The sequence below is a fragment of the Antedon bifida genome, chromosome 7, assembly GCF_963402885.1.
Source record: "Antedon bifida chromosome 7, ecAntBifi1.1, whole genome shotgun sequence".
NCBI classification, from domain to species: Eukaryota; Metazoa; Echinodermata; class Crinoidea; order Comatulida; family Antedonidae; genus Antedon; species Antedon bifida.
The window spans coordinates 21,165,300-21,191,473 of record NC_136232.1 but is presented as its reverse complement, the minus strand read 5'-3'; the positions used below and the strand labels follow the sequence as shown (position 1 = coordinate 21,191,473).

Genomic DNA, 26,174 nt, shown 5'->3' with positions numbered 1-26,174 from the left:
CTACTACTGTACTATGCCCCTTACTTAACCCTATCATTAAGACTTATAAGACTAATAATTATGATAATAAATCATGCCTTGTATTGTTAATTATAAATTAAAAATTTTAAATTAAATTTTTATTTTGCAGAGTTTGAAATGTATTCATATCGCATCAATATTTTAATATCAGCAAAAAAATAAAATAAGCAATCATATTTATAGTTTAGCACTTTGGCAATGGAAGTTGCAAGGAATAACCCAGTTGGTTTCCCCTGGATTTACTGGTTGAGCCATGCTGGCTTTGATACAACTCAATATTTGATGGCGGAAATTGTTTCTGTGGAGGTTGTATGATTTGAAATTTTGTTTTTGTCTCAGTGAACTTTATTCAATCAATCATAACAAAATAATAATTTATTTTTTTCATAAAAATGATAACCATAATAACATGTAGTATAGTGATTTTTACAACAATAATAATTATAAGATATACAGTGATTATTTACAGTGTTTATTTACAATAATGATGATAATAATAAATATAGAATAGTGATTATTTATAAGCACAGCCACTTAACATTGAAAATAACACTGACTTTTGATAATATTGAAAAATTAATGAAACACAGAAGTAAAAGTAGAATACTAATAAATACTGAACAAATACAATGTTTCATTAGAGAAGTAATCTTTTTCTTTAGATTTTAGATCCTCCAATTGAAGATATTTACTTTGGACATGGAATTTTGACCGATAAGTATCAGAATATTGATGCATATTTCACCAAAAATTGTGTAAACAATTATGATTGGTAATTACTACCTTTTATTTTAATTAAAGATGTATTGTCCAAAAACATGAAAATGAAGTTTAATAAAATCAGACTTTGAATAGGCCATTTTGTAGTTGTAACAAAGTAAGAAAAAAGAGCCTCAGGCCTCTGCCTTAGGCCACTGGCTGTGTAGCCTACTAAAGGCCTACCATTTTCACCCTAATCTTAATACTTTGGATGTTAATGGTATTTATATATTTTATGATAATTTATCCATATCTGTATCTAAATTTAATGAAATTGCTTTGTTTTCTCTCAGCCTGTTAGTGCAGGTTTCATATCTCTGTTGGCTGTGAATAGAAAAATTGAAATTAAAAGTTATTTATACTTTTAATTCTCTTTTTCTTCTCCTATAATGCAGTGTAAAAATGTTATTACTTTGTCAATAATGTCATTTCTTTGTTAATATGTATTTATTTATACTTTTTGGAGTAAAGTGAATATATTATTATTATTGCTTTGTCAATAATGTCATTTATTTGTCAATAATGTCATTGCTTTGTCACTAAATGTCATTGTCAATAATGTCATTGATTTGTCAATAAATGTCATTTCTTTTTCAATAATGTCATTATATTTTCAGTGATCAAGACAGTATTTCAGGATGTACATTCGCAGACCTTGCCAAATCACGTATTACTCTTACCAAATACGAAATTGGAACTAATTACCATGAGGTATGTACAGTATAACTTTGCACTGTGATGAGGCTTAATGAGCACTACCAATCCTAAATGTAGCAGTGGCTATGAGCATTCATTTTCTAAACCCAGGGGCCTCATAGGTTAAGGGAACCCAGATTGACAGCTCAAATGCAACTACCCAGCGTTTGAGGGCTCCTTAGGAGTGCTAAGCCATCGGCCTTTCCTCCTGTATTATGCCACTGGAATGCAGGTCAACCCTCTGTCTTCCAAAAGATGCACTGGGTTCTTTAAAATGCACACAATCTAAATGTGTACACTGGAGCTCCAGTTTTAAGTACTTATATCCAAGAAAATGTGTTCTACCACCAGAACTAAATTTGATGAGGAGAGCTGATTTTTTAAATATATTTTACGGCGTCACTGCCAAACTGCTTGGCCATTCGACTCCACTGTACATTGTTTACACTTGCAGTATATTTAGCTTTTTATCTTCTTCAGGAAAAAAAGACAGAATTCTACCTCAAAGTGATGGAATTTAGCTTACTCAGTACTGAACAATTCTCTCAAATGAATGTCGATGATGAGAATTACATATTAGACAAAAGGTAAGAGAACTGTCATTCTTAAGTGGAAACAAACATTTTCTGCAATCCCTATGAATGTGATGTGCCCAAATATGGTAATGATATGGCCAATTATGGTAGTGGTATGACATCATCATGTCAATATATGTGCACATCACATTTTTTTGTCACATAAAGTTTGATAGTGTAGACAGAGCTTTATGTCTTGTTGGGTCCAACGTTAGTTTCATCTTTAATAGCTAAATTGTTTTGCGTCATTTGTAATAACAAATCTCATTTGTATTTAGACGTGTGAAGTTTGTAGGAAATAATTCTGAAGACAGTATTTACAACTTATCCAACTTATGCAATTTTGCGAATGATTCTCGTATGGAAATGAACTCCGAGTATGAAACGCAAGAATCTAACAATACCATGGAAAACGTTGGTACTATAAACGTAGCAGAAACAGGTGGGCTGATTATTTACAAAGACGATTTAGAGGTAAATCATTTTATTCTCTATCTTTGTGTCTCACCACCTCTTCCCAACTTTTTGGGATTGGTTAGATGGTGGAATCCATACCAATACCAATCCATCCAGCACTATCAAACTAGTTTGACAAAAAAAGTGTGATGTGCCCAAATATGGTAGTGATATGACGTCATTGTTTCCATATATGGGCACATCATATTTTTTTCACATAAAGTTTGGTAGTGTAGATGGAGCTTAATGATGGCACAGTAAGTGTTTGTGGGGCAGACATAATCTAAACCTTCTTCTTGGATTTTCTTCTTCCTTTTTTTTTTGCTTTGCAGTGTGTAAAAAGCACATTAATACTGTACTATTTTTTACATTTAATGTTAAACAATGTGTAAAGCTCTGTCTTATCAGACTTTATGTGACAAAAATGTGATGTGCCCAATATGGTCAGTGGTTATGGCCAAATATGGTAGTGGTATGGCCAAATATGGTAGTGGTATGGCCAAATATGGTAGTGTTATGACATCTTCATGTCCATATATGGGCACATCACATTTGTTTTGTCACATCAAGTTTGATAGTGTAGACAGAGCTTAAGTTTTTCATTTCAAACTCTGAGTTCCCTTCGATCTGATTGTTAATGAACAGTCTAGTACAGTAGTATTAAGGCCTAATGTAAAAATAACGTAAAAACTATGTATTAAATAAATGATGCTTGCCAAGCAAAGCAAAGCAAACTACTTTCTGACCTTTTCTTAATGTTTTTATCAAGCTTGAGCTTTTGTCCTCCTCTGAGGAAGAATTACTGGAAGAAGAAGTTGAAGAATTGGGAATTAGAAAACTAGAAAACCCAGAAATTGTACTACTAAAAAACGTAAATGTTACTTTTTTTGTACAATCTTCTATAAAGCATGCTTCTTAAGCCTTTTTTCCAGTTGACATAACGTTAAGGCAAGTTGCGTTGAATTTTCAAATTGTCAAGTTTAAAATAAATAACAATAACGATGATCGAGCCAGACTACTAATATTTACAGATTTTGCACCGTTTTCCTGGAAAATCGTTGGATCCAGTTTATTCAACGTGATGCACCGCAACTCAACGTCGACTGGAAAACAGGCTTTATGGTTTAATAGAACAGCATACAAAATTAAGAACAATGTAGAAATATGTTAGATAAAGTAACTCTATTAAGGGGACAACTTTAGAACCAAACAAAAACCTGTCACCTTAATAGGGGTATCTCCTGGATAGTGGTTGGCCTTTGTGTTAAAACAAGAGAGATGTAATAAGCCGAAGGCTAGAGTGTGTACTCCAGACTGAAAAGTGATTCCAACAGGAGGGGAACCAACAAGATGGCAGCCGTAAATGTGTTCAAAAATATTATTTATTATAAAAAATAATAATCTAATATAATACATTAAGACCACATAAACACATATTCTTGTCAAAGAACAGTGAAGTTTTTATGAAATTAAATATATTGAAATCGTTCTTGGTAATCTACCATTTTTTGTATACGAGGATCATATAGAATGCATTCGCGTTTATACGCTTAACACGCTGCGTTGCGTATTGTTCTTACGCAGATAGGCTCAACACAGGCGTTTAGCAGTGCGTACTGCGTAGGGTATATCTGATTGGTCGATTGCAGTCTTGTTGGTTCCCTCTCCATGGAGAATCAATTTTTGAACTGCGATAACATTGCAGTTTGTTATCTAGCCTTCGGCTATATAAAATCATTGGTTGAAACGTATATTGCTCATTATTTGTTTCATGAACAGGGGTGTCCCAAAGTGAGAGAGTTTAAACTTGCTAATCAGAATGGTGTATTCATTATAACATGGTCTTTTACTTATTTTATGTTTTTATCAAGCTTGAACTTCTATCATCTGAGGGAGAACTGGTTGAAGAAGAAATTCAAGACGATTTAGGATGTGGAAAACTAGAAAACCCAGAACTTGTATTACTAAGAAACGTACAGGTAAATTTTAATTTTGTGTACAATTTTATAATGTTTTTATATAGTTAGACCTAATAGTAGAATACTGTCCAATAGCAAACATGTATCTTATACATGATGAAGAAACCCAAGTGAGAGAGAGTAAATCTAATGTACTTTTGCTTCTTTCTGGTCATGTTTATAATAATAATATAGATATTACTGTATGAGCATGGAGGTATATTAGTCCATGCTATGAACAATAGTTTACCCAACTGACCTTGACCCTTGATAGCTAAACAATGTAATTACTAAGAAGTTCATTAAAGCACATCTGATTGGCATAATTCAATGAGGCCAATAGCATTTGTTTCAAAGGCAAGTTCAGACTTGCCAGCCAGGTTGGTGTATTTGACCTTACCATGACCTTTTATTTATTGAGTGGTTTTTATCAAGCTTGAACTTCTGTCTTCTGAGGGAGAAGTGGTTGAAGAAGAAAGTGAAGAAGAATTTGGAAGTAAAAGAATAGACAATAATAATATTTTACAGAGAAACTTAAATGAAGAAAATACCACAAACAATACTAAAACAAGAAAAGGACTAAATTCATTTGAAGTAGTAGAACTAAATGAACTGGAGGCTTCCAGTTTGGGAGAAGTGGTAGAAAATCGAAATGAAAATGGAACCAAAGAATGGAAAGGTAAAAAAAAAGAAAGAAATAGAGGACAGATTTGTTAGAAAGAAGTTGAATTATTAGAAACATCTATTGTTAAAATAATTAAAATTAAGTTGATTCAAATACAGTATATATTACATTCATTTAAATATTTTTATCCTATCACTTAATTTTTATTGAAGGTTTAGAAGAAGACTGTGATACAAGTAACCAATCATCGAGTATGGCCTCACAAGCGAGTAAAATATATTTTTCTACAAGAAAATATAGAAACAAACGCAGACTTCTTGAGATAACTGATAAAAAAGCATATAATATTCAACGTTGTTCGGCAGATAACAGACATAAAACATCAGATGATACACAACATGAATTGGCAGAAGATATACAACATGAATTGGCAGACGATACACCAGAATTGGCAGACGATATGCAACATGAATTGGCAGATGATACAACACATGAATTGGCAGATGATGCACCACATGAATTGGCAGACGATACACCACATGAATTGGCAGACGATACACCACATGAATTGGCAGACGATACACTACATGAAGTGGCAGTTGATACACCACATGAATTGGCAGACAATATACAGCATGAATTGGCAGATTATATGCAGCATGAATTGGCAGATGATATACAGCATGAATTGGCAGATGATAGTTTAAAACTGGAAAATATTGTAATAATTTACAAGGAAGACTTGCAGGTAATAGTTTGTTAAAAATTTAGCTTTTGGGTAACAAGGATAGAGAGCAGACTGACATTCTCTGAAATAAAATATATGCAGCTCTCCGATCAATGAATTGTTGCAAGTAATAATAAACTACAATCATTGTATACTGTATGTAGGTGTATTGCATCGTATGCCGAGTATATGATACAATACTGTAGTTTTAGTCCTAGTAGAATAAATATTTTATTTCTGAGACAGATTATTAAAAATCTACATCTTTATATTTTATTCAAAGCTTGAGTTGATTGAGGATGATGAAGAATATGCTGATGAATCTTCTGAATTGATTCGCTCGGACTCCATCATCGAGTGCGACTCTGAGGCCGGCGACTCATTCGATATAAGTGCCAGTGATTCCTCACTCAACCCAAGTCAAAAAGGTATAAAGCTAATCTTTTTCAATTTTCAACAACTCTTTAGTGAGATGTTTTATATGATAAAGTGAAGCTTGGATTTAAAAAAAAAAATTTGAAATAATTTTCATATAAAAATGTGGTTGTAATGTAACCTACTACATTTACTTCAGTAAAGCCTGTCTAATCCAGACAATAGGGAGGTTTCGTAACCTTACGAATACGAAAAACATATATGTTACACATTTGTGAAACTTTTGAGCTGATCCCCAATTCATATTTGTAAAGCTTATTCGTGTTGACGAATATCACCAGTCATATTCGTAACTACAAAACAAGTATAGTTTTTGATATATTTTGCACATTTTTCATTTGAATCAGGAAAGATTCATGATTATAATATAATTATAGATTTATTGAAAGTAATTTACTAAACTGCCAGGTCAATTTTGATAAATGGCAGTTTTGAAAGTCCTCACTCGCTTTGATGTTGCGCTAGGCCTAAGCAGCCAAGCAACACATACCTGCTTCGTTCAAATTACTTACTAAATTCATATTTTGGACGGTGCCCTCAATATTTCGTTACCATGCGAAACAAATTTGTACTAGCTTATAAAAACGAATATGTGTGTGTGACGTATCCGTTTTCATATTCGTAGCATTGCGAAACCTCCCTATTGATACACAAACTTGTGGTAGTTACTTTAACCGTACTTTATTCTTTGGTAGAGTCTGAAAACACAAATTCAATTAAAACACGCACAAGATAGCACAGCTGTGTGTGCAAACAACCGCAACACTATTCAGCGTAGCAGCTACAGTAAAAACTACAGGCTTAAGGTTTAAATCACTTAACTAAAATAGCCTAACCAAAATGATTAAGATCCAAATAGTCAAGAACATGTAGTCAGGAATAGGAAAACTCTCTACTATTAAATAATAAGCCTGATTTCTCGCAGACAATTCTTAACAACCAAAACAAAACATTTACGCCCCAACATCAATGTTCGAAATCCAAAACACCATCTTCAAAACAAACCAAATTTCAGTGTCAACAAAATGTAAATTGTTCTGATTTCAGAATCTAACGTCTTTGGTTCAGCATCTTTCACGTTTGACAGCAATTTACCAGATTGTGTGAGAACTTGTTCGACCGTTTCACAGCAAGATGTTTCAAGTACCAACAAAAACCACGAAGAATGTTTAAAGAGCAACCAAGTGAAACATACTTTGTTGGAAGATTGGACGCAGGATAGCATGATATTGATACAAGATACGCCCACGATGAACAAATCAAATCGTAACCAATCTACAAATCTTGAAATGGCTGCGGTAATCACGGAAAAATGTTCAGAGGATCAAAATCAGAAAACTGAAACCCAAAGCGGGTCTCGGAAAACAAATTGTGAACAAAGTTTGGATAGAATGAACAATGTTACAAATTGCGCTCGATTACAAGATTCACAATCTACCGCAAAAAGAAAAAAATTAGAACATTTAGAAAAAGCTGATGACATTTCATGCTCACAACCAGCTAAAAAACGAAAGACTAATTTATCTATTTCAAGCACCAGTAAAGTGAATGATGGGAATGATATACCACATTCGTCCAATCAAATCGCTGCAACTTCAAGAAAACAAACTGAACAGTCTAATCTTAAAAAGCACAAAACCAATCATGTTGCCAAAGAGCCTAAAACCAACCATGCTTCACAAAAGGTAGGAAAATAATATTTTATCATATTCATAACTACTGTATATAATGTTAATTGTATATACTGTATAAAGCGCATTCCACAAATAATGTCGTCTTAATGTATTGTGGACTTAAATGTTACGTACTTCAAGTACATGCTTCTTTCCTAAGGGCTACCGCATCGGTTCTGCGCTATTTGGTCTGTCCCCGACAGTGGTTGTGTACGGAGGTACGCTCTGGTAACCTCCTACTTGTCTCGAAAGATGTACAAAAGTAGGTTCCTTAAAGTGCACATGAGCATTATGTGTACACTGGACCTACGGTTTATAATCCTTATCTGAGAAGACTCATTCTACCATTAGAACCATGGATCGATTGTGCCTCTTGTCATAATGCTATGGAGTATGGTTCCACTGTCTTAACCACTCGGCAAACCCCACTCATAAAGTGAATTAGCATATACATACAGTACACGAATCAGTTTGGATGACAATGTGCGTTGAAGGCCATTGGGCATTTTTTAGGTATAGTAATTATTATACTAATTATTTACTGTTATTCCTACTATTGTTTACTGTAATCAAATCAACTTACTTTTGTTTATTACTTAGCACAAGCAGCAAGACGAATCCTCGCAAGACTTGTTTCTCTGGTGTATTGAGTATCTCAAGATCTGATAAATAACATTTAGAGCGATCTACCATCACTACTATTAGGGAGATTTTGATTTGCGGGGCCCAATGATCAACGACCAGCCTAGGTTAGGTCAAATAATGTCGGCTGGAAACCATGTTGTTATTTTGGTCATACACGCCAAGAATAGCCCACTAAGTCCATAGAGGTGAGGATAAAGTACAGACGTCCCAATATTTCAGCATGCGCACAATGAACTTACAATAACATAGTTTGGTTGTTAATCTTCGCAAATCAAAAGCTCGCTAATTGGGACGAAACATGACGGTTACAGGAGGAAGACGAATATCCTGTGTTCGCTAGAGCATAAAATCAATACAGTCAACATAGCCGTTTTATTAGTTACGCACCCTTGCGCGAGGAGGAACAGCATAGGCCTAGCCTTCCTAGCTAGGAGCCTTGCATTCAAACGCCGTGCAGAATGTATTGCTTTTAATACAGCCATTTTAACCCAATAAAAATGTTATTTCGTTGAACAATTAAATAAGAAGTTCAAATATTATTTAGAGTTTTGAAATTTCCACGTTTAAGTGTAATTTGAACTGTAAGGTTACAGTATATGTACATTATTTCTAGTCGTTCTCCGTAAACGGGAAAATGGCAACTTTATCGTCCTCAAAAACTTACGCCGACGGAATTTCACCCTAAGCTCTGCCACCTTTGTTGCTCTTGAATAAATTATTCATGAGCACCGTCCTGTGGATTCCTGTCGTGTTTCGTAAAGTCCCTAATAATAATATCATCAGTAAACAGCGTATGGAGATACAAGATATTGACAAAATAAGTGCATTTATCATTTCAGAAGACATTTATTCACAAATTCATCGATTCTCATTAAACAATAATAAAATAGAGAGGAGTTATTTATCGTTCCTTTCTAAAATGCTACAAAGTGGCTTATAGTAATATCAAATGTAGGACTGGGTACCAGTAAAATGTTTTAAACATGTTATACTTCATGAATATTGTATAGTATAGTTTTAACTACTGTATCATAAAATAAACATTTTTTTTACTTAGTAGTATTGAGACAGGCCCATAGACATTGCCAACATTTTTGTTTAAATTCTTGATTTGTCATGAAAATGTAGGTCATTAAAAAGAACAACCAAAATAATACAACTGCTGTTTATGAATTTCAATCAGAGGTTGTTCTATGTTAACTCATTTATGATGCATTTGTTAAGCTCTGTCTACTCTATCAAACTAGTTTGACAAAAAAGTGTGATGTGCCCAAACATGGTAGTGATATGGCCACATATGGTAGTGATATGACATCATCATGTCCATATATGGGCACATTTTTTGTCACATAAAGATTGATAGTGTAGACAAAGTTTTAGCATGGATATATTAGTGTTATTACAGGTGTGAGGATTATTCAAATAAAGAATATGAATTATTTAAATGAGGATCGTACATAGACAACACATTTCTGTCTATGGACTAATTGTTACACCTAAAGCAGCATAGAGGGATGTAACACATACACACTTAACAATACTTGTACTACAACTGGACATAGTCGGTATACCACTAATGTACAAATATTATACCCAGAGGTAGAGTATTATACAACTAAAGAGTTAAATACTGTAGATAGTGAAGTGATGCCAACAGGGTAGGGAATCTTCAAAATGACCACGTTATCTGTTCAAAAATATTTTGAAAACCACAAATCAGTATACATGTTTCTTTTTTAAACACAGTACCGTTTTTATAAATTACTAATATCGTTAAAGATGTATTGTCTCCCAAAAACATGAAAAATATTTATAGAATCAGACTTTGAATAGGCCATGCAGTTTAAAGTTATTCACTTCTGTAGAAAAAAAAAGTTATTTCACTTAAAAAAAGACAAAATAAACCATTGTCTGACAGACAATTTTGGTATTTTTTGTTTAAATTACAGGTACATTTTTTTCAGGAAAATAATTTTTTTTCGATCCAGTTTTGGTCAAAGTGAATAACTATTATGTAACATTAAAATGGAATATTCAACAAAAAAATTGTAAAAAAAATATTTTTTTAGGGGGGACAATAATCTTTAGCATTGAAAAGAATAATTGTTTGGTAAATATTAAAAAAATTCGTATACGACTATCGTTTATAGGATACACTCAACATGCTGCAATGCAGGTCTAGTGCATTAGTTACTGCATAGTTGGTGCGGCTTCAAACTGATTGGCGGTCAATATTCGGAGTATGTTTTGAGTTAAATCTCTAATTGTATAATACCTCTATGATTATACTGTACCACAAACATGAGTACCATTCAATATTGTTATTAACACAAAACAAATTTTATATTGCAATTCTCTATTATTTGTTGTACCCTGAAAAAAGACCAAAAGACACAGTAGACCCTACATAAACAGCCTATGAACAAACATCGATTTGTAAATTGGCAGTGTACTGTTTGTTATAAAAACTAGAACATCGGAAATTATGTCAATGGAAACTAATAAACTGCCAATTCTACTATAAAACGTTATTTTTATGATTTTAAAGATTTAGCTATTTTCAGAGCACAAAAAACATGACATAATTTTTACAGTACATGAAGATAATGAATACAGATTATATAATAAATCCATTGCATAAATTATTTTATAGTTCATACAGTACAACTCCATATTAACTTAAATTCATACAAATATGATACAGTAAAACAGAATCAAATCAGTGTCAATGTAATTGTCATAACAGAGGTGCCAAGTTGTTTTTGTTTGTGAAAGACCAATCGTACTGTACCAATGATACATATATAACGTTTAAAGCCTCTGTCTACGATATCAAACTTTATGTGACAAAAAAATGTGTGACCATATATGGACACGATATTGTCATATCACTACCATAGTTGGACACATCACACTTTTTTGTCAAATTGATACTATAGCAGAGCTTAAGACTTCCAGAGAGACTGATGATTTATCATTATTTCTGAAACAGATAATTAAAATAATAGGAATATATAAAAGTTTCGTACATTATGTTTTTCCTCAGCGAAATTTCTATATTTGTATTATGTAATTTGTACAATTCAGGCATACAGTATGCTGCTGTTTTTTTTATGTAAATAAGTACAGTATACAGTATGTTAGTGGTCATCATTGCAGCTGTTTCTACCCAACTCAAAAGACCTTGGCATCTTTGTTATTATATATTAAATATAATAAATTACAGAGAGACTTACAGAAAACATTTAAAAATACCACACCTTTTATAATTTTACAAAATATGATTTTTTTATTTAATATTTGGCAACTTTTAAGGGAAGAAGCTGTAATATAATTAAAAGGTACCAATATGGTACTGTTACTAATTGTTAATAAATACCCACTAGAATACTACTATATACTATAGTACGACCATTCAATAGTGTGTACTATTGCATGCCATGTGACCCACAATCGTCCAATCAAAATGACAGGAATTTATTTAGGTGTTATATAATACATATTTCTTAGGTCTGGGCATGGAAATAAAAAAGATAACGGTACATTATAAGAGAAGCACATGGGAAGTGTAGGTATATATTTTTCATAATATATACAATTTTATTTTCTATTCAGGCCTTTCCTTCACAAGAGTTATTTTCACATTTTGCTTTAGATACAGTATCACTATATACAGCCTCAACATATTTTTCATATTCGATTGGAACTTTACCGTTGAGTAAAATGTTTCTGTTCGTTATTTATTTAACGGAGTATTTTGAGCGTTGAGATTGCAGTCAATGAAAAAGGCTTGCATTGTTTAACATTTTTTTTTTAATCATGCACAATCTGTTTACAACTTGCCATTCAAGTACAAAAAGTACTCAACAAATATTTATGTTGACAGGGCCGTGGCCAGCATTTTCAATTTTCACCACCACCACAATTCCCCAGCACAGATCATCATATTTTATATAAATAATTATATATAAAGCATCTTTGCCTCGTCTGTTTATAACCTCTCGCACGGCCTTGGTTGACTACGAAAGTTCCCAATCGAATACAACAATTGAAGTTTTAAAGACTATTTGCTAATTTTGGGGTGATAGTTGTGTTTGCATATACATTCCATAATACAAACAAATGAATTAAATACAAACAAAACAATAGTAGTATTTAATAAGCATCTTATATATATTTGATGAACACAGACTAAAGCTCTGTCTACACTATCAAATTTTATGTGACAAAAAAATGTGATGTGCACATAGACACGATGATGTTATATCAGTACCATATTTGGGCATATCAATGACTACCATATTTGGGCACATCACACTTTTTTCATCAAACTGGTTTGATAGTGTGGACAGAGCTTTAAGTAGTTAACCTGGCTATTGGTGGGTGTGGTTTCCTGTTATATTTCACAATGTTATTGGCAAACCATTGCACACACTTCAATCTATTATGTAAATTGTTAACATAAATAATAAATATGTATTTATGAGTTTGTGCTTTAACAAAATGATTCATGATCATTTAAATTTAAAATGATTTAAAATGTATTTTTTTCCTTAACTAAATTGAAAATAATAAAACAATACGCATAAAATTGTATAATTTTAAATTAACTTTATAATAGTATTGTGTTAAGTTTGGGAATGAAAAATAGTACTTCACAGTATTTTTAAAATAATTTTTTAATAAATGTATGTTTTATATTGTTTAGGATAATTTTATGGTCATTTTTATTTATTATTATTTTTTTTAAGTAAAAAAAAATTGTAAAAATAATATTTAGTTTCTATCAAACATGCATTTACAAATTATACTTAAAACTAATTGATGTATATCACACAACTAAGCAAACCCATATAATTCATATAAAATAATAGAAATTTAAATCTAAAAATACATGCAAAAAACTATGTAAAATATCTAAGATAATCTACTGTATAGATTTTAATATAGTTAAACAAAATATTGTATATGTATTGAAGTATAATTATTTTATAAGTTGGCTAAATAATATAAGTGTAAGTCAGTCGAGTTTTAGATATAATATAAAAATTAAAAATACTGTAAATACAAAATATTGCCATAATGTTTTGAAAGGTTTCAATTATCTAAAATTGATTTTAATTTTTTTTAATTTTAAGGTTCTAATAATTATCAAAATAATTTGAACATTTTTTTTTATTTCTTATAGCTAGGCAAATCACCAACTACAAGATGAGTAGACTATCCCATTCATTCTTTAAAATTAAGATTCATTATGGAACATTGGACAATCATGTCAAGATTTAATAGTAAATATTAGTTAAAATTTGATTTATAAAAACAAAATACACATGATTTTAATTTCAATAAATATATTTTTGTTTAGGTGGGAGAAATGATACTTTCATATTAAGTATCATTTATTAGTATTTATAACATAAAATGTGAAAAACCAGATTCGCAAAAATGTGCGATTGGCACTTAAAATGAAAAGGGTGCTCTTAGCTAGGCCATGTCAACAGCTACTGTACTATCTAGGCAGATTTTTTTAATACAAAAAAAAGGCTTTGATAAAATTTAATCATAGGCCAGCTCAGAGTGTTCCTTTTCTAACAGGGACGGTGCTTATCTGAGCAAGTATGATAATACACATGGGAAATATCTCTACTGCAATTCATAATAGTTTACTATAATTTGGTTTGTCTGTGGGAAAATTTAATACATTATGATTCGGTGCACAATTTCTTGAGTAATAATATAAATCAATCTTTTAAAAACATAATTATTATTAATAAATTTACATGATTTTTATATAATTTCGGGAGTTTTTTTTTTTTTTTAAACATTGAATATTTACAACCTGACCAAATATGGTCATCTGTTTTAGTTTAAATATAATTTATGTTCACTCATGTGAAGCAATTCAATTTGATTTAGTACTTTATGGGAAATGTCACGAACACAGATTTTACCTATTAACATTAAACTACTATGTTCAGAAACATCCTTCACAGCGTATACCGTAATACACTGATAACCTACATGCAAACCAATTAAAAATAATACTTCAAATGTTCTTTAGTATATTTATATACTCATCAACAACATATCCGTTGTCTTTGTGGTGGCTCTTCTAGTCGCAGAGTTTCTCTCGGAGTTGAGAAACCACCTTTAATGCCATCCCATCCCTCATGCATCTCCACTTCTCCTTCTTGAAGTTTCACGTAAATTTCTTTAGCCATCACCGAAAACGCAGCCTCTACGTTAATACATGCTTTTGCGGATGTTTCTATATACTTCATTCCGTAAGCTTTCGCAAACTTCTCGCCTTCTTCCACAGCTACTTGCCGTAATTCTTTTAAATCACTTTTGTGACCGATTATCATGTACACAACGCTTCTTGGGTAAATTACATTTTCTTGAGCCTCTAGGAACCATTCCTGTAGATGCTCGAAACTTTTACGATTTGAAATGTCAAAAACGAGCAATACTCCAATTGATTATTATTCAAAGTGATGTTTTATTGGAGAGGCGTTTATTCAAATAAATATCATCCTAATAAGTATTAATACATTATTTAATTTAAACATCTTTTGAAACTAACTGCCGTGACAGAGTGGGCCATTTCGGCCCAAGAAAGAAGACATTACGGCTTGCAACATGGGCAGACATCTCGGTCCTAACAGGACACAGTTAGCCTACAGTTATTCCTGCCAGCTTACTTAATAAAACCATGGAGGAAACAATAAATAATTTATTTATAATTTAATTTATTTTTTCCTCCATGATAAAACTCAGCTATCGGGATTTCACTCGATTAATGTCTTATCATCAAATCTCCCTATGTAATTTTATAATACTATTCCCCACAATATATTCCGATTCTTTATGGCGAATATTTAATAATCTTTATTAATTTGCAGTATAATTGTTATTTTTAAACTACTGTACCTTTCACACGCGCGGTCCGTTCATAAAATAAACAAAAAACTAAAATGGCTACGACTAATGGCCAACTTAAGCTCCAGTCCCACTATCTGTTTTTTTCTTCCGTCTTCAAAAGGGACACTTTCTTTTGTGTTTGAATTTTAACTGGTTCACTTCGTAAGGTATCATCTAACGTATTGCATACACGTGATTCCGCATGCACATTTAAAGTTTATTTTTGTCTTTTACCGTGCATCAATGTTAGTTGATGAATGCATTGATTCAGTTACCATGTTTAAATTTAGTGGAGTTATTTGGCTGAATTACTCTAGGCTCATCCGTATGCATTATAGACCTACTTATCAACAACATCATCTTCACCATATCTATCATCAGCCTCATAAGCATTCATTATCTACATACTCATCACCATATCCAACACCATCACCATGCTCATTTTCTTTTTCACATTCATCATCACAATATCCATCATCCCTTATTCTTCATCATCCTCATCACCGCTAACATCGCCATATTTATCAATATCCTAATCATCATTATCGTCATATTCAAAATCATCTCATTATCTTCCTATTCAAAATCTTAAATCACCTGCTGATAGTTCAAACGAGTTTAAGAACTATTTTACCTCTGTTTTTAACCTGCCTGGTCCTTTACCTGTTAGCGCGCTTCCTTGTCCTTTCAGTTCTACTGATTTCCCCCCACTTGAAGTATAGATATTACACCCCACGATGTTTTTAAAGTTATTAACTCCTTTTCAGCCAATAAGTCCCCTGGCCGAGATAACTTATCCGCTAGGTTCCTGCAAGCGATATCTCCTGTAATTGCCTACCTTCTCTGCTCCCTTTTCAAATGTTCTATAAGTATAGGGCAGTTACCTAATGACTGGAAGCATTCCGTTGTCGTCCCTGTTCTAAAATCTGGTAATCCGTCTTCCTTTACTAATTATAGGCCCATAGCATTAACTTCAATAATTTGCAAATCTATGGAAAAAAATGTCTCTAATTCCCTTAATATCCACTTAACTAAGCTTTGCCTGATGTCACCTAACCAACATGGTTTTATTAAACGAAAATCATGTGCATGTGTATTCTGGATCAACGACAACCTCAGTTATTTTTCTAGATATGTCTAAAGCGTTTGATAAACTACCCCACCACCTCCTTCTTAATAAATTGTCATCTCAATACAATATCCAAGGCCCAGTTTGGAATTGGATATGTTCGTTCCTTACGAATAGATTTCAATCTGTTCAGTTTGGAGGTACGTGCTCTCAAAGCCTGCCCGTTACATCTGGTGTATCCCCAGGGAAGTGTACTAGGCCCTTTACTGTTTAACATTTTTGTCAATGAATTGTCGCTATTGTTAAAATCTCATTGTGTTCGTTTTGCTGATGATGCCCTGATTTATCAGCCAATTAATTCTGCATGCGATGCAGTGGCATTACAAGATGATCTTGATCACCTTAATACATGGGCTGATAATAACCAAATGATTTTTAATGCCAGCAAAACTAAAGTTATGAAAATGAAAATATGTATTTTATGAATGGTCTTAAATTAGATGCAACACGTGAGCATAAGTATCTTGGTGTTATTCTTGACAGCAGACTGTCATGGAATAATCATGTAGATTACGTTGTTTCAAAAGCTAACAAATTTGCTGGTTTAATCTTCAGAATTACAGGAGGTGCCAATTCTGTTGTTTTAAATTGCCTTTATAAATCTTTAATTTTACCAATAATTGAATATGGGCTGCCCCAAACACAAACATATTCAGAGGTTTGCCACCAGACGGATTATCATAGTTAAAAAGGGGGAAATACCATACACTGATCGACTTAGACGGCTTGGTATGTTAATTTTGAACTCCCGGCGTGATTACATGCTGATTTCTTTTGTTGTTAAATGTCTCTATGGTATAACTGACTGTTCATGTATCGTCGAAGGTGTCTCGGTCAATGCAAGGCATTCCGACTCACTTTTGTTTAGACACCAATTTGCCCGCACCACAGCCGTGAGTAATTCTCTTGTCAATTTATTTCCACGTGTGTAGGCAGTTTTTCCTGATGATTTAAGAAATTCAGCAGTTGAGGTCTCTTTAACATGCTTTTTTTTTTCGAAAGTCCGACATTACCTCATTGAAAGGATGTTTTTCCAATTTTTAATCTTTTTATCTTTTAAATGTGTATATTTATGTACCGAGCTTGTACAATTGTTTTACTTGGTGCAATAGTTTTTGTATTTCGATTTTTTTAAGGGGCAACTGACTCTTTGAGTTATAGTAATTGTTTTGCTTTAGTTGCCTCTGACCATTGTGCTCTGTTTCTGTTCTGTATCTGTGTATTGGTCGAATAAATAAATGAAATGAAATGAAATATTCAAAATCATCTCACATATTATTCAAAATCATCTCATTATCGTCCTATTCAAAATCATCTCATTATCGTCCTATTCAAAATAATCTCATTATCGTTCTATTCAAAATCATCTCATTATCGTCCTTTTCAAAATCATCTTATTATCGTTCTATTCAAAATCATCTCATTATCATTCTATTCAACATCATCTCATTATAGTCATATTTAAATTGACTTCAATATCGTCATATTTATAACCATCATGTGTAAGTACATCATCACGTATTGAACATCATCCTTATCATCGCCATATTTAAAAATAGGAAACAGTGCTTTATCTATTACGTGGGTTATTGTATGGAGGAAATAAAAATAGTGTTTTGTCTGTCCGCACGTTAGGCTACTTGGTCTGGAAAAAAGTGGTTTAAACCTTGATATGGTTCATATAATATTTACCGATTTAACACAAATATAGGCAATCATTTCAATTTTTATTTATTTATTATTAAACCATAAGTAGTAATAAAATATAATTTATACAAACAAACATTATTATACAGACAATGTCTTATCAATGCACACGTTTTACTTAATGATTTAACTACTAAAAGTGTGTTGTGCTACTTCTATCCGCGAGGAAGTTTTCTAATCTAAAACGTCACTACTTAGGCATGCTTAAGTTTTAAAACCCTAACATTACGTGTTGTATTTATTTTCTGTTTGAATTGTTTGTATTATTTTTTATTTCAAGTATACCATCGTACAAAAACATTGTATATAATCTTTACGTCTAACTACATGCAATACAAGGCATAAAGTATTTTATACGATAATACATTTAAAAGATATGCTTACTACTATCTAAACTTATGAAAGTAATATTATAATTGTATTAGTAATAGTATGTGCATGAATGAAATATTGATGGTAATGAGTAATGATAGCGATATAGGTTAACAAAAATGCAATTAGATTAAAATGCTATAATTCTTTATTATTAATATTATAATTATGTATTATGTCTTTTAAATAATTACACTATTGTATACACTTAAGGCCCGTTATACTACATACGATGACGATCAAAGTTAAAAAAAGATAAATATTACATTGTTCTCTTTAAAAAAACAAAGAAATAAAACAAATCATACGATGCAAAATGTTATTGATCATGGAGACAGTATAAACGGTTATCTTATCTACAGTAATAATTTATTTTGTCTTTTGTAGGAAAATGTAAAGTAAATAAAAATCCGTTTATGCACTTTTTTTTCATATAAAATGCAATAAAAAGTATGTTTAGAAAGTATGCAATATTAACAGTATTATTAATTAAATTATTATTTGATATATTATGAAATGTTATTACTTTAATAATAGTACAATATTTAACATAGTTACACAAATTCATCTGCAAATTTTAAATGGTAGGAAATAAACTACAATATGTACTATAAATAATAACATTGTAAGTCTTATCCACCAACATTGTAATTCAAACTTTTCTCCTTTATAAGCCCTGATAATTTCATTCATTTTCTCACCTGATAATTTGCAAGTATTCATGTATAATTTATGCAGTTGAGGAGACTTACTCAAGAAAGTACCCAGTAAAGTACCATCAATGTCACTGAAATCATTAATTTAAATAGAAAGCTCTTCAAATTCAAACTTATCTCCAGCTGCTTCATAAGCTGCTATAATTCCATTAATTTTCTCACCTGATAATTTGCAAGTATGCATGTATAATTTACGCAGTTGAAGAGACTTACTCAAGAAAGCACCCAGTAAAGTACCATCAATGTCACTGAAATCATTAATTGAAATAGCAAGCTCTTGTAATTCAAACTTATCTCCAGCTGCTTCATAAGCTGCTATAATTCCATTCATTTTCTCACCTGATAATTTGCAAGTATGCATGTATAATTTACGCAGTTGAAGAGATTTAGTCAAGAAAGTACCCAACAAAGTACCATCAATGTAACGGAAATCATTAATTGAAATCTCAAGCTCTTGTAATTCAAACTTATCTCCAGCTGCTTCATAAGCTGCTATAATTTCATTCATTTTCTCACCTGATAGTTTGCAAGTATGCATGTATAATTTACGCAGTTGGGGAGACTTACTCAAGAAAGTACCCAGTAAAGTACCATCAATGTCACCGATATCATTACTAGAAATAGAAAGGTCTTGTAATTCAAACTTATCTCCAGCTGCTTCATAAGCTGCTAAAATTCCATTCATTTTCTCACCTGATAATTTGCATTTATGCATTGATAATATATGCAGTTGAGGAGATTTACTCAAGAAAGTACCCAGCAAAGTACCATCAATGTAACGGAAATCATTATTTGAAATAGCAAGCTCTTGTAATTCAAACTTATCTCCAGCTGCTTCATAAGCTGCTATAATTTCATTCATTTTCTCACCTGATAATTTGCAAGTATGCATGTGTAATTTATGCAGTTGAGGAGACTTACTCAAGAAAGTACCCAGCAAAGTACCATCAATGTCATTGAAATCATTATTTTGAATATAAAGCTTTTGTAATTCAAACTTATCTCCAGCTGCTTCATAAGCTGCTATAATTCCATTCATTTTATCACCTGATAATTTGCAAGTATGCATGTATAATTTACGCAGTTGAAGAGATTTAATCAAGAAAGTACCCAGCAAAGTACCATCAATGTAACGGAAATCATTAATTGAAATCTCAAGCTCTTGTAATTCAAACTTATCTCCAGCTGCTTCATAAGCTGCTATAATTTCATTCATTTTCTCACCTGATAGTTTGCAAGTATGCATGTATAATTTACGCAGTTGGGGAGACTTACTCAAGAAAGTACCCAGTAAAGTACCATCAATGTCACTGATATCATTACTAGAAATAGAAAGCTCTTGTAATTCAAACTTATCTCCAGCTGCTTCATAAGCTGCTATAATTCCATTAATTTTCTCACCTGATAATTTGCATTTATGCATTGATAATATATGCAGTTGAGGAGATTTACTCAAGAAAGTACCCAGCAAAGTACCATCAATGTAACGGAAATCATTAATTGAAATAGCAAGCTCTTGTAATTCAAACTTATCTCCAGCTGCTTCATAAGCTGCTATAATTTCATTCATTTTCTCACCTGATAATTTGCAAGTATGCATGTGTAATTTATGCAGTTGAGGAGACTTACTCAAGAAAGTACCCAGCAAAGTACCATCAATGTCATTGAAATCATTATTTTGAATATAAAGCTCTTGTAATTCAAACTTATCTCCAGCTGCTTCATAAGCTGCTATAATTCCATTCATTTTCTCACCTGATAATTTGCAAGTATTCATGTATAATTTATGCAGTTGAGAAGACTTACTCAAGAAAGTACCCAGCAAAGTACCATCAATGTAACGGAAATCATTAATTGAAATCTCAAGCTCTTGTAATTCAAACTTATCTCCAGCTGCTTCATAAGCTGCTATAATTTCATTCATTTTCTCACCTGATAGTTTGCAAGTATGCATGTATAATTTACGAAGTTGGGGAAACTTACTCAAGAAAGTACCCAGTAAAGTACCATCAATGTCATTGAAATCATTAATTGAAATATAAAGCTCTTGTAATTCAAACTTATCTCCAGCTGTTTCATAAGCTGCTATAATTTCATTCATTTTCTCACCTGATAGTTTGCAAGTATGCATGTATAATATATGCAGTTGAGGAGATTTACTCAAAAAAGTACCCAGCAAAGTACCATCAATGTAACGGAAATCATTAATTGAAATAGCAAGCTCTTGTAATTCAAACTTATCTCCAGCTGCTTCATAAGCTGCTATAATTTCATTCATTTTCTCACCTGATAATTTGCAAGTATTCATGTATAATTTATGTAGTTGAGAAGACTTACTCAAGAAAGTACCCAGCAAAGTACCATCAATGTAACGGAAATCATTAATTGAAATCTCAAGCTCTTGTAATTCAAACTTATCTCCAGCTGCTTTATAAGCTGCTATAATTTCATTCATTTTCTCACCTGATAATTTGCAAGTATGCATGTGTAATTTATGCAGTTGAGGAGACTTACTCAAGAAAGTACCCAGCAAAGTACCATCAATGTCATTGAAATCATTATTTTGAATATAAAGCTCTTGTAATTCAAACTTATCTCCAGCTGCTTCATAAGCTGCTATAATTCCATTCATTTTCTCACCTGATAAATTGCAAGTATTCATGTATAATTTATGCAGTTGAGAAGACTTACTCAAGAAAGTACCCAGCAAAGTACCATCAATGTAACGGAAATCATTAATTGAAATCTCAAGCTCTTGTAATTCAAACTTATCTCCAGCTGCTTCATAAGCTGCTATAATTTCATTCATTTTCTCACCTGATAGTTTGCAAGTATGCATGTGTAATTTATGCAGTTGAGGAGACTTACTCAAGAAAGTACCCAGCAAAGTACCATCAATGTCATTGAAATCATTATTTTGAATATAAAGCTCTTGTAATTCAAACTTATCTCCAGCTGCTTCATAAGCTGCTATAATTCCATTCATTTTCTCACCTGATAATTTGCAAGTATTCATGTATAATTTACGCAGTTGAGAAGACTTACTCAAGAAAGTACCCAGCAAAGTACCATCAATGTAACGGAAATCATTAATTGAAATCTCAAGCTCTTGTAATTCAAACTTATCTCCAGCTGCTTCATAAGCTGCTATAATTTCATTCATTTTCTCACCTGATAGTTTGCAAGTATGCATGTATAATTTACGCAGTTGGGGAGACTTACTCAAGAAAGTACCCAGTAAAGTACCATCAATGTCATTGAAATCATTAATTGAAATATAAAGCTCTTGTAATTCAAACTTATCTCCAGCTGTTTCATAAGCTGCTATAATTCTATTCATTTTCTCACCTGACAGTTTGCAGTCACACATAGAAAGTTTAAGAAGTTGATGACACTTACTCAAGAAGTTAGCCAGTAAAGTTGTGTCAATGTCACTGAAATCATTACCCAACAAAAACAGTTCTTGTAACTGATACTTATCTCCTGCATACACTCTCAACATTTCATTCATTACATTTCCAGATACTTTGCAATTATACATGCTAAGTACACGTAGCTTAGGAGAATTATTAAAAAAAGTACCGAGTAAGGAACCATTAATGTCACTGATGTCATTGTTTCCAATAAAAAGCTCCTGTAAGTCTAGCTTATCATTTACACATACTTTTATAATTTCATTCATTATGAGACCTGATAGTTTGCAATCATGCATAACAAGTTTATTCAGTTTGGAAGACATATGCACAAACTCACCCAGTAAAGTACCATCGATGTTACTGAAATTATTTCTAGTATTAAGTTTAGGTATACTCGATAGATTGTAATCATTTGGAGAATTACTTAAGACAGTTCTAGGTATATTATCATTCTCAATAATAATATCCTTTCTTGCATTGACCGTGATTACCTCATTGATTACGTTAACTGATAGTTCGGAATCATGCATGTCGATAAACAATTTTGGAGAGTTACAGAATCCGTCTATTGATGTTCCTATAATGTCACTTTTATCATTATTTCCAATATTAAGTTCTCGTAATTGCAACGTATGTGCTTTGCACATTTCAATTATTTCATTCATTATATTACCTGATAATTGACATGCATGCATATCAAGTATACTTAGTTTATGAGATTTACTCAAGAATGTACCAAGTAAAGTGCCATCAACGTCACTGATATTATTGTTCCCAATATTAAGAACTTGTATTTCTGACTCATCTACTGTATACTCTGTCATAATTTTGTTCAGTATCTTACCTGATAGTCTACAGTCATGCATGTCAAGTTTAAGAAGCTTAGGAGACTTACACAATAAAGTACCAAGAAGAGTACCTTTAATGTCACTGAGGTCATTGTTTTCAACACATAGCTCTTGTAATTGTATCATACTACCTGAATACACTTTCATCATATCATTCATTACCTCACCTGTTAGTTTGCAATCATGCATGTCAAGTCTAAGTAATGCAGGAATCTTACTCAAGAAAGTACCAAATGATGTACCATTAATATCGCTTAGATTGTTTCTAGCTAAGTTGAACATTAACATTTTTGGCGTATCTCCCTCATTACACTCACTGATATAATTAAATACTTTACCTGATAGATTGCAATCAATCATTTCAAATGAAATATAAAAAGAAGACAACCTCATTAAACGATGCAGTAATTCGGGATTGACGTTCCCGAGATTATTATTGCTGATATTGAGGCGGTTTATTATCAACCCGCCACCCATTTCAGACCACTCTCTAATCATGTCATTAATTACATCACCTGATAGATTGCAATTACTTAAGTCCAATGTGGGTGTAAAAAAATGTGTTATGTGTGCAAGTAGCTGTCCATTAATTGGTAATGAAATACAGAATTTTCTTAAATCAAGCTCATTCAGATTCATTCTACTGAATTGCCATAAACGATCGATAAAATGCTCACCCACAACTAATGTTTGATCTATGTAATCAATACACATTTTTAATGAGTTTGATATATTATCACTGTGTTTTAAATTAATTGTGTCCATGTGATCTCTAAGGGTCTTGTTAACACAATCATGATGTTCGTCTTTAACACATTTTAAGTAATTATGTATCAAAGGACGATATGTTGATACATCATGTGTAATCCAATGCTGTAAGAATTTACCAGCATTAACACCAAGAAATCCAACCGCAAACGTGTTTGCCATTGTTAAATATGGACACTCTGTTATTACCTTCCACTCGCTTTCATGTTGTCTTTTATCTTCCATACAACATGTATATAAATAAAACCCTACTAATGATTCTAGTATTAATTTGTGAGTAGGCATGTAAACCACACTTTCAGAATTAGACCTTGAACATGGTGCTTTTTCATAAACAAAACCCAATTTAAGTGCCAGATCAACTAGGCCCTTGTCTTTGTCAGCGTCAAAATCATTCTTTTCAATTGAAAGTTGGTTGTCTTTCAAGCTATCATACATATACTTTCCTAAGAAAGTCATAGCTTTCGCATATTTTTCTGGAATATTTTCAAATTCAAAAGCAATGTTAGGCTGTTCATGCTTGGCAAGGAATTGCTTTAAATTACAGCAGAACCTTTCTTTAAACAGGTCGGCATTATTAGAAGGAATAATTTGTTTGTCTTCCCAAATAAGACATACTGAAAGCAGTAACAATGGATTTTTGCATAATTCATATGCTGCATTACTATTACCCTCTAATTCCCGCCTAAGGGAAATTCCCAATTTAGGTTTTCCAAAATACTGAAAATGGTTCTCAATGTATTTCCCAATATTATCTGGATTAAACCCTTTTACCCTTACATGTAGGCCTACTGTACACCTTTTTATGAATTCTTCTGTGTTCTCTGATCGTGATGTAAGTAGCACAACACTATTTCCTAACGTTTTCTTCTTAAAAATATCTAACAAGATGTCTTTCTTACAACGTAATTCATCTAAACCATCTAATAACAAAACAATTTTGTCATCATGTTTGTCTACAAAGTTTGTAATCAACTTTGAATCCTTTGGAAGATCGGTTTTCCGATTGAAATCGCCCATATCCAGTTGTTTTTCAATCAGATCAAAGATGCTGTGGCCTTTTTCTAAATCTCGCACAGACAATAAAAATACAATTTTACCTTTAAATGCAATTGGTTCATCAAGAGATGTTTTGTGTGCTAAATGCTTCAGTAGAGTTGTTTTGCCAATGCCAGCCTCGCCATCTATGAGAACTTTACATGCACTAGTAGATTCAATAGTGGTTAATAATTCTTGCAACGTCGTTGGCTCCTGGTTGGTTGCGTTCTTAGTGTTTTCTTTCAAGAGATCTAACTCCGTGAATATGTTAATGTCGATACTGTATATACTATTCATTATTGAAGGTGTAAACATCTCATTTTCAGTCTGGCACAGCATTTTTTGTCTTGCAAGCAGGTATTTTTCTATCTTGTCTATACATATAAAGAGTATGTTAATCAATGCAATTGAATGTGTCTACTGTATTTCCGACTATATACTGTATCTATATACAAATTATGCTGAATTCTGGTGAGCACAATGGACAAACTTTTGAAGCCGAATAATGGTAGCCAAGTTTTTGAGTTGGCAGATCCGTCCGAAATGGCCCACTGTGTCGTGTGGTGTTTTATCAAGTTTTACAAGATCTTTAAACTAAATAATGTACTAAGGCCTAATATATGTATTCAAAAACCCCTACCAAACAATAAACACGGAGATTTTTACCCAAGTCATTAATTAACATTCCG

At 32.2% G+C, this 26,174-nt stretch overlaps 3 protein-coding genes and 1 pseudogene across 8 annotated transcripts in view; 1 reads left to right on the top strand and 3 right to left on the bottom strand.

Annotated features, from left to right (window-relative positions):
- Positions 1–215: 215 nt before the first annotated feature.
- LOC144848475 (uncharacterized) lies at positions 216–9,874 on the top strand. 2 transcript variants are annotated; one of them, XM_078705234.1, is made up of 12 exons: positions 216–327; positions 684–793; positions 1,398–1,491; positions 1,957–2,063; positions 2,330–2,525; positions 3,277–3,378; positions 4,379–4,486; positions 4,901–5,144; positions 5,303–5,838; positions 6,101–6,245; positions 7,300–7,937; positions 8,526–9,874. In XM_078705234.1, exons 1-12 carry the CDS (start codon positions 220–222, stop codon positions 8,589–8,591), a joined length of 2,454 nt encoding a protein of 817 aa, XP_078561360.1. In that variant the 5' UTR covers positions 216–219; the 3' UTR covers positions 8,592–9,874. The 2 variants fall into 2 exon arrangements, with proteins under 2 accessions (XP_078561360.1, XP_078561361.1); XM_078705235.1 differs by lacking the exon at positions 8,526–9,874 and adding an exon at positions 8,277–8,343.
- A 4,606-nt stretch (positions 9,875–14,480) lies between these two features.
- LOC144848547 (ras-related protein Rab-39B-like) overlaps positions 14,481–26,174 on the bottom strand; it is a 103,991-nt gene continuing 92,297 nt past the window's right edge. The window contains exon 3 of the transcript XR_013613861.1: positions 14,481–14,535. The gene's annotated coding sequence lies outside the window, so the exon portion shown is untranslated. The remainder of the gene's footprint in view (positions 14,536–26,174) is intronic.
- Positions 14,500–15,033, bottom strand: LOC144848562 (ras-related protein Rab-39B pseudogene; annotated as a pseudogene).
- The window catches only part of LOC144848456 (uncharacterized), a 44,425-nt gene continuing 36,595 nt past the window's right edge, over positions 18,345–26,174 (bottom strand). For all 5 annotated transcript variants that reach the window (XM_078705192.1, XM_078705190.1, XM_078705189.1 and 2 more), the window contains exon 10: positions 18,345–25,859. In XM_078705192.1, the coding sequence (XP_078561318.1) occupies positions 19,501–25,859 (6,359 nt within the window). In that variant the 3' untranslated portion in view covers positions 18,345–19,500. The remainder of the gene's footprint in view (positions 25,860–26,174) is intronic.

Excerpts from the sequence above, each read along its gene's own strand:
- LOC144848475 (XM_078705234.1), top strand. The coding sequence starts at position 220 with ATGGAAGTTGCAAGGAATAACCCAGTTGGTTTCCCCTGGATTTACTGG. Across the intron at positions 794-1,397 it reads TGTGTAAACAATTATGATTG|TGATCAAGACAGTATTTCAG; the intron begins GTAATTACTACC and ends TTATATTTTCAG. Across the intron at positions 3,379-4,378 it reads AAATTGTACTACTAAAAAAC|CTTGAACTTCTATCATCTGA; the intron begins GTAAATGTTACT and ends GTTTTTATCAAG.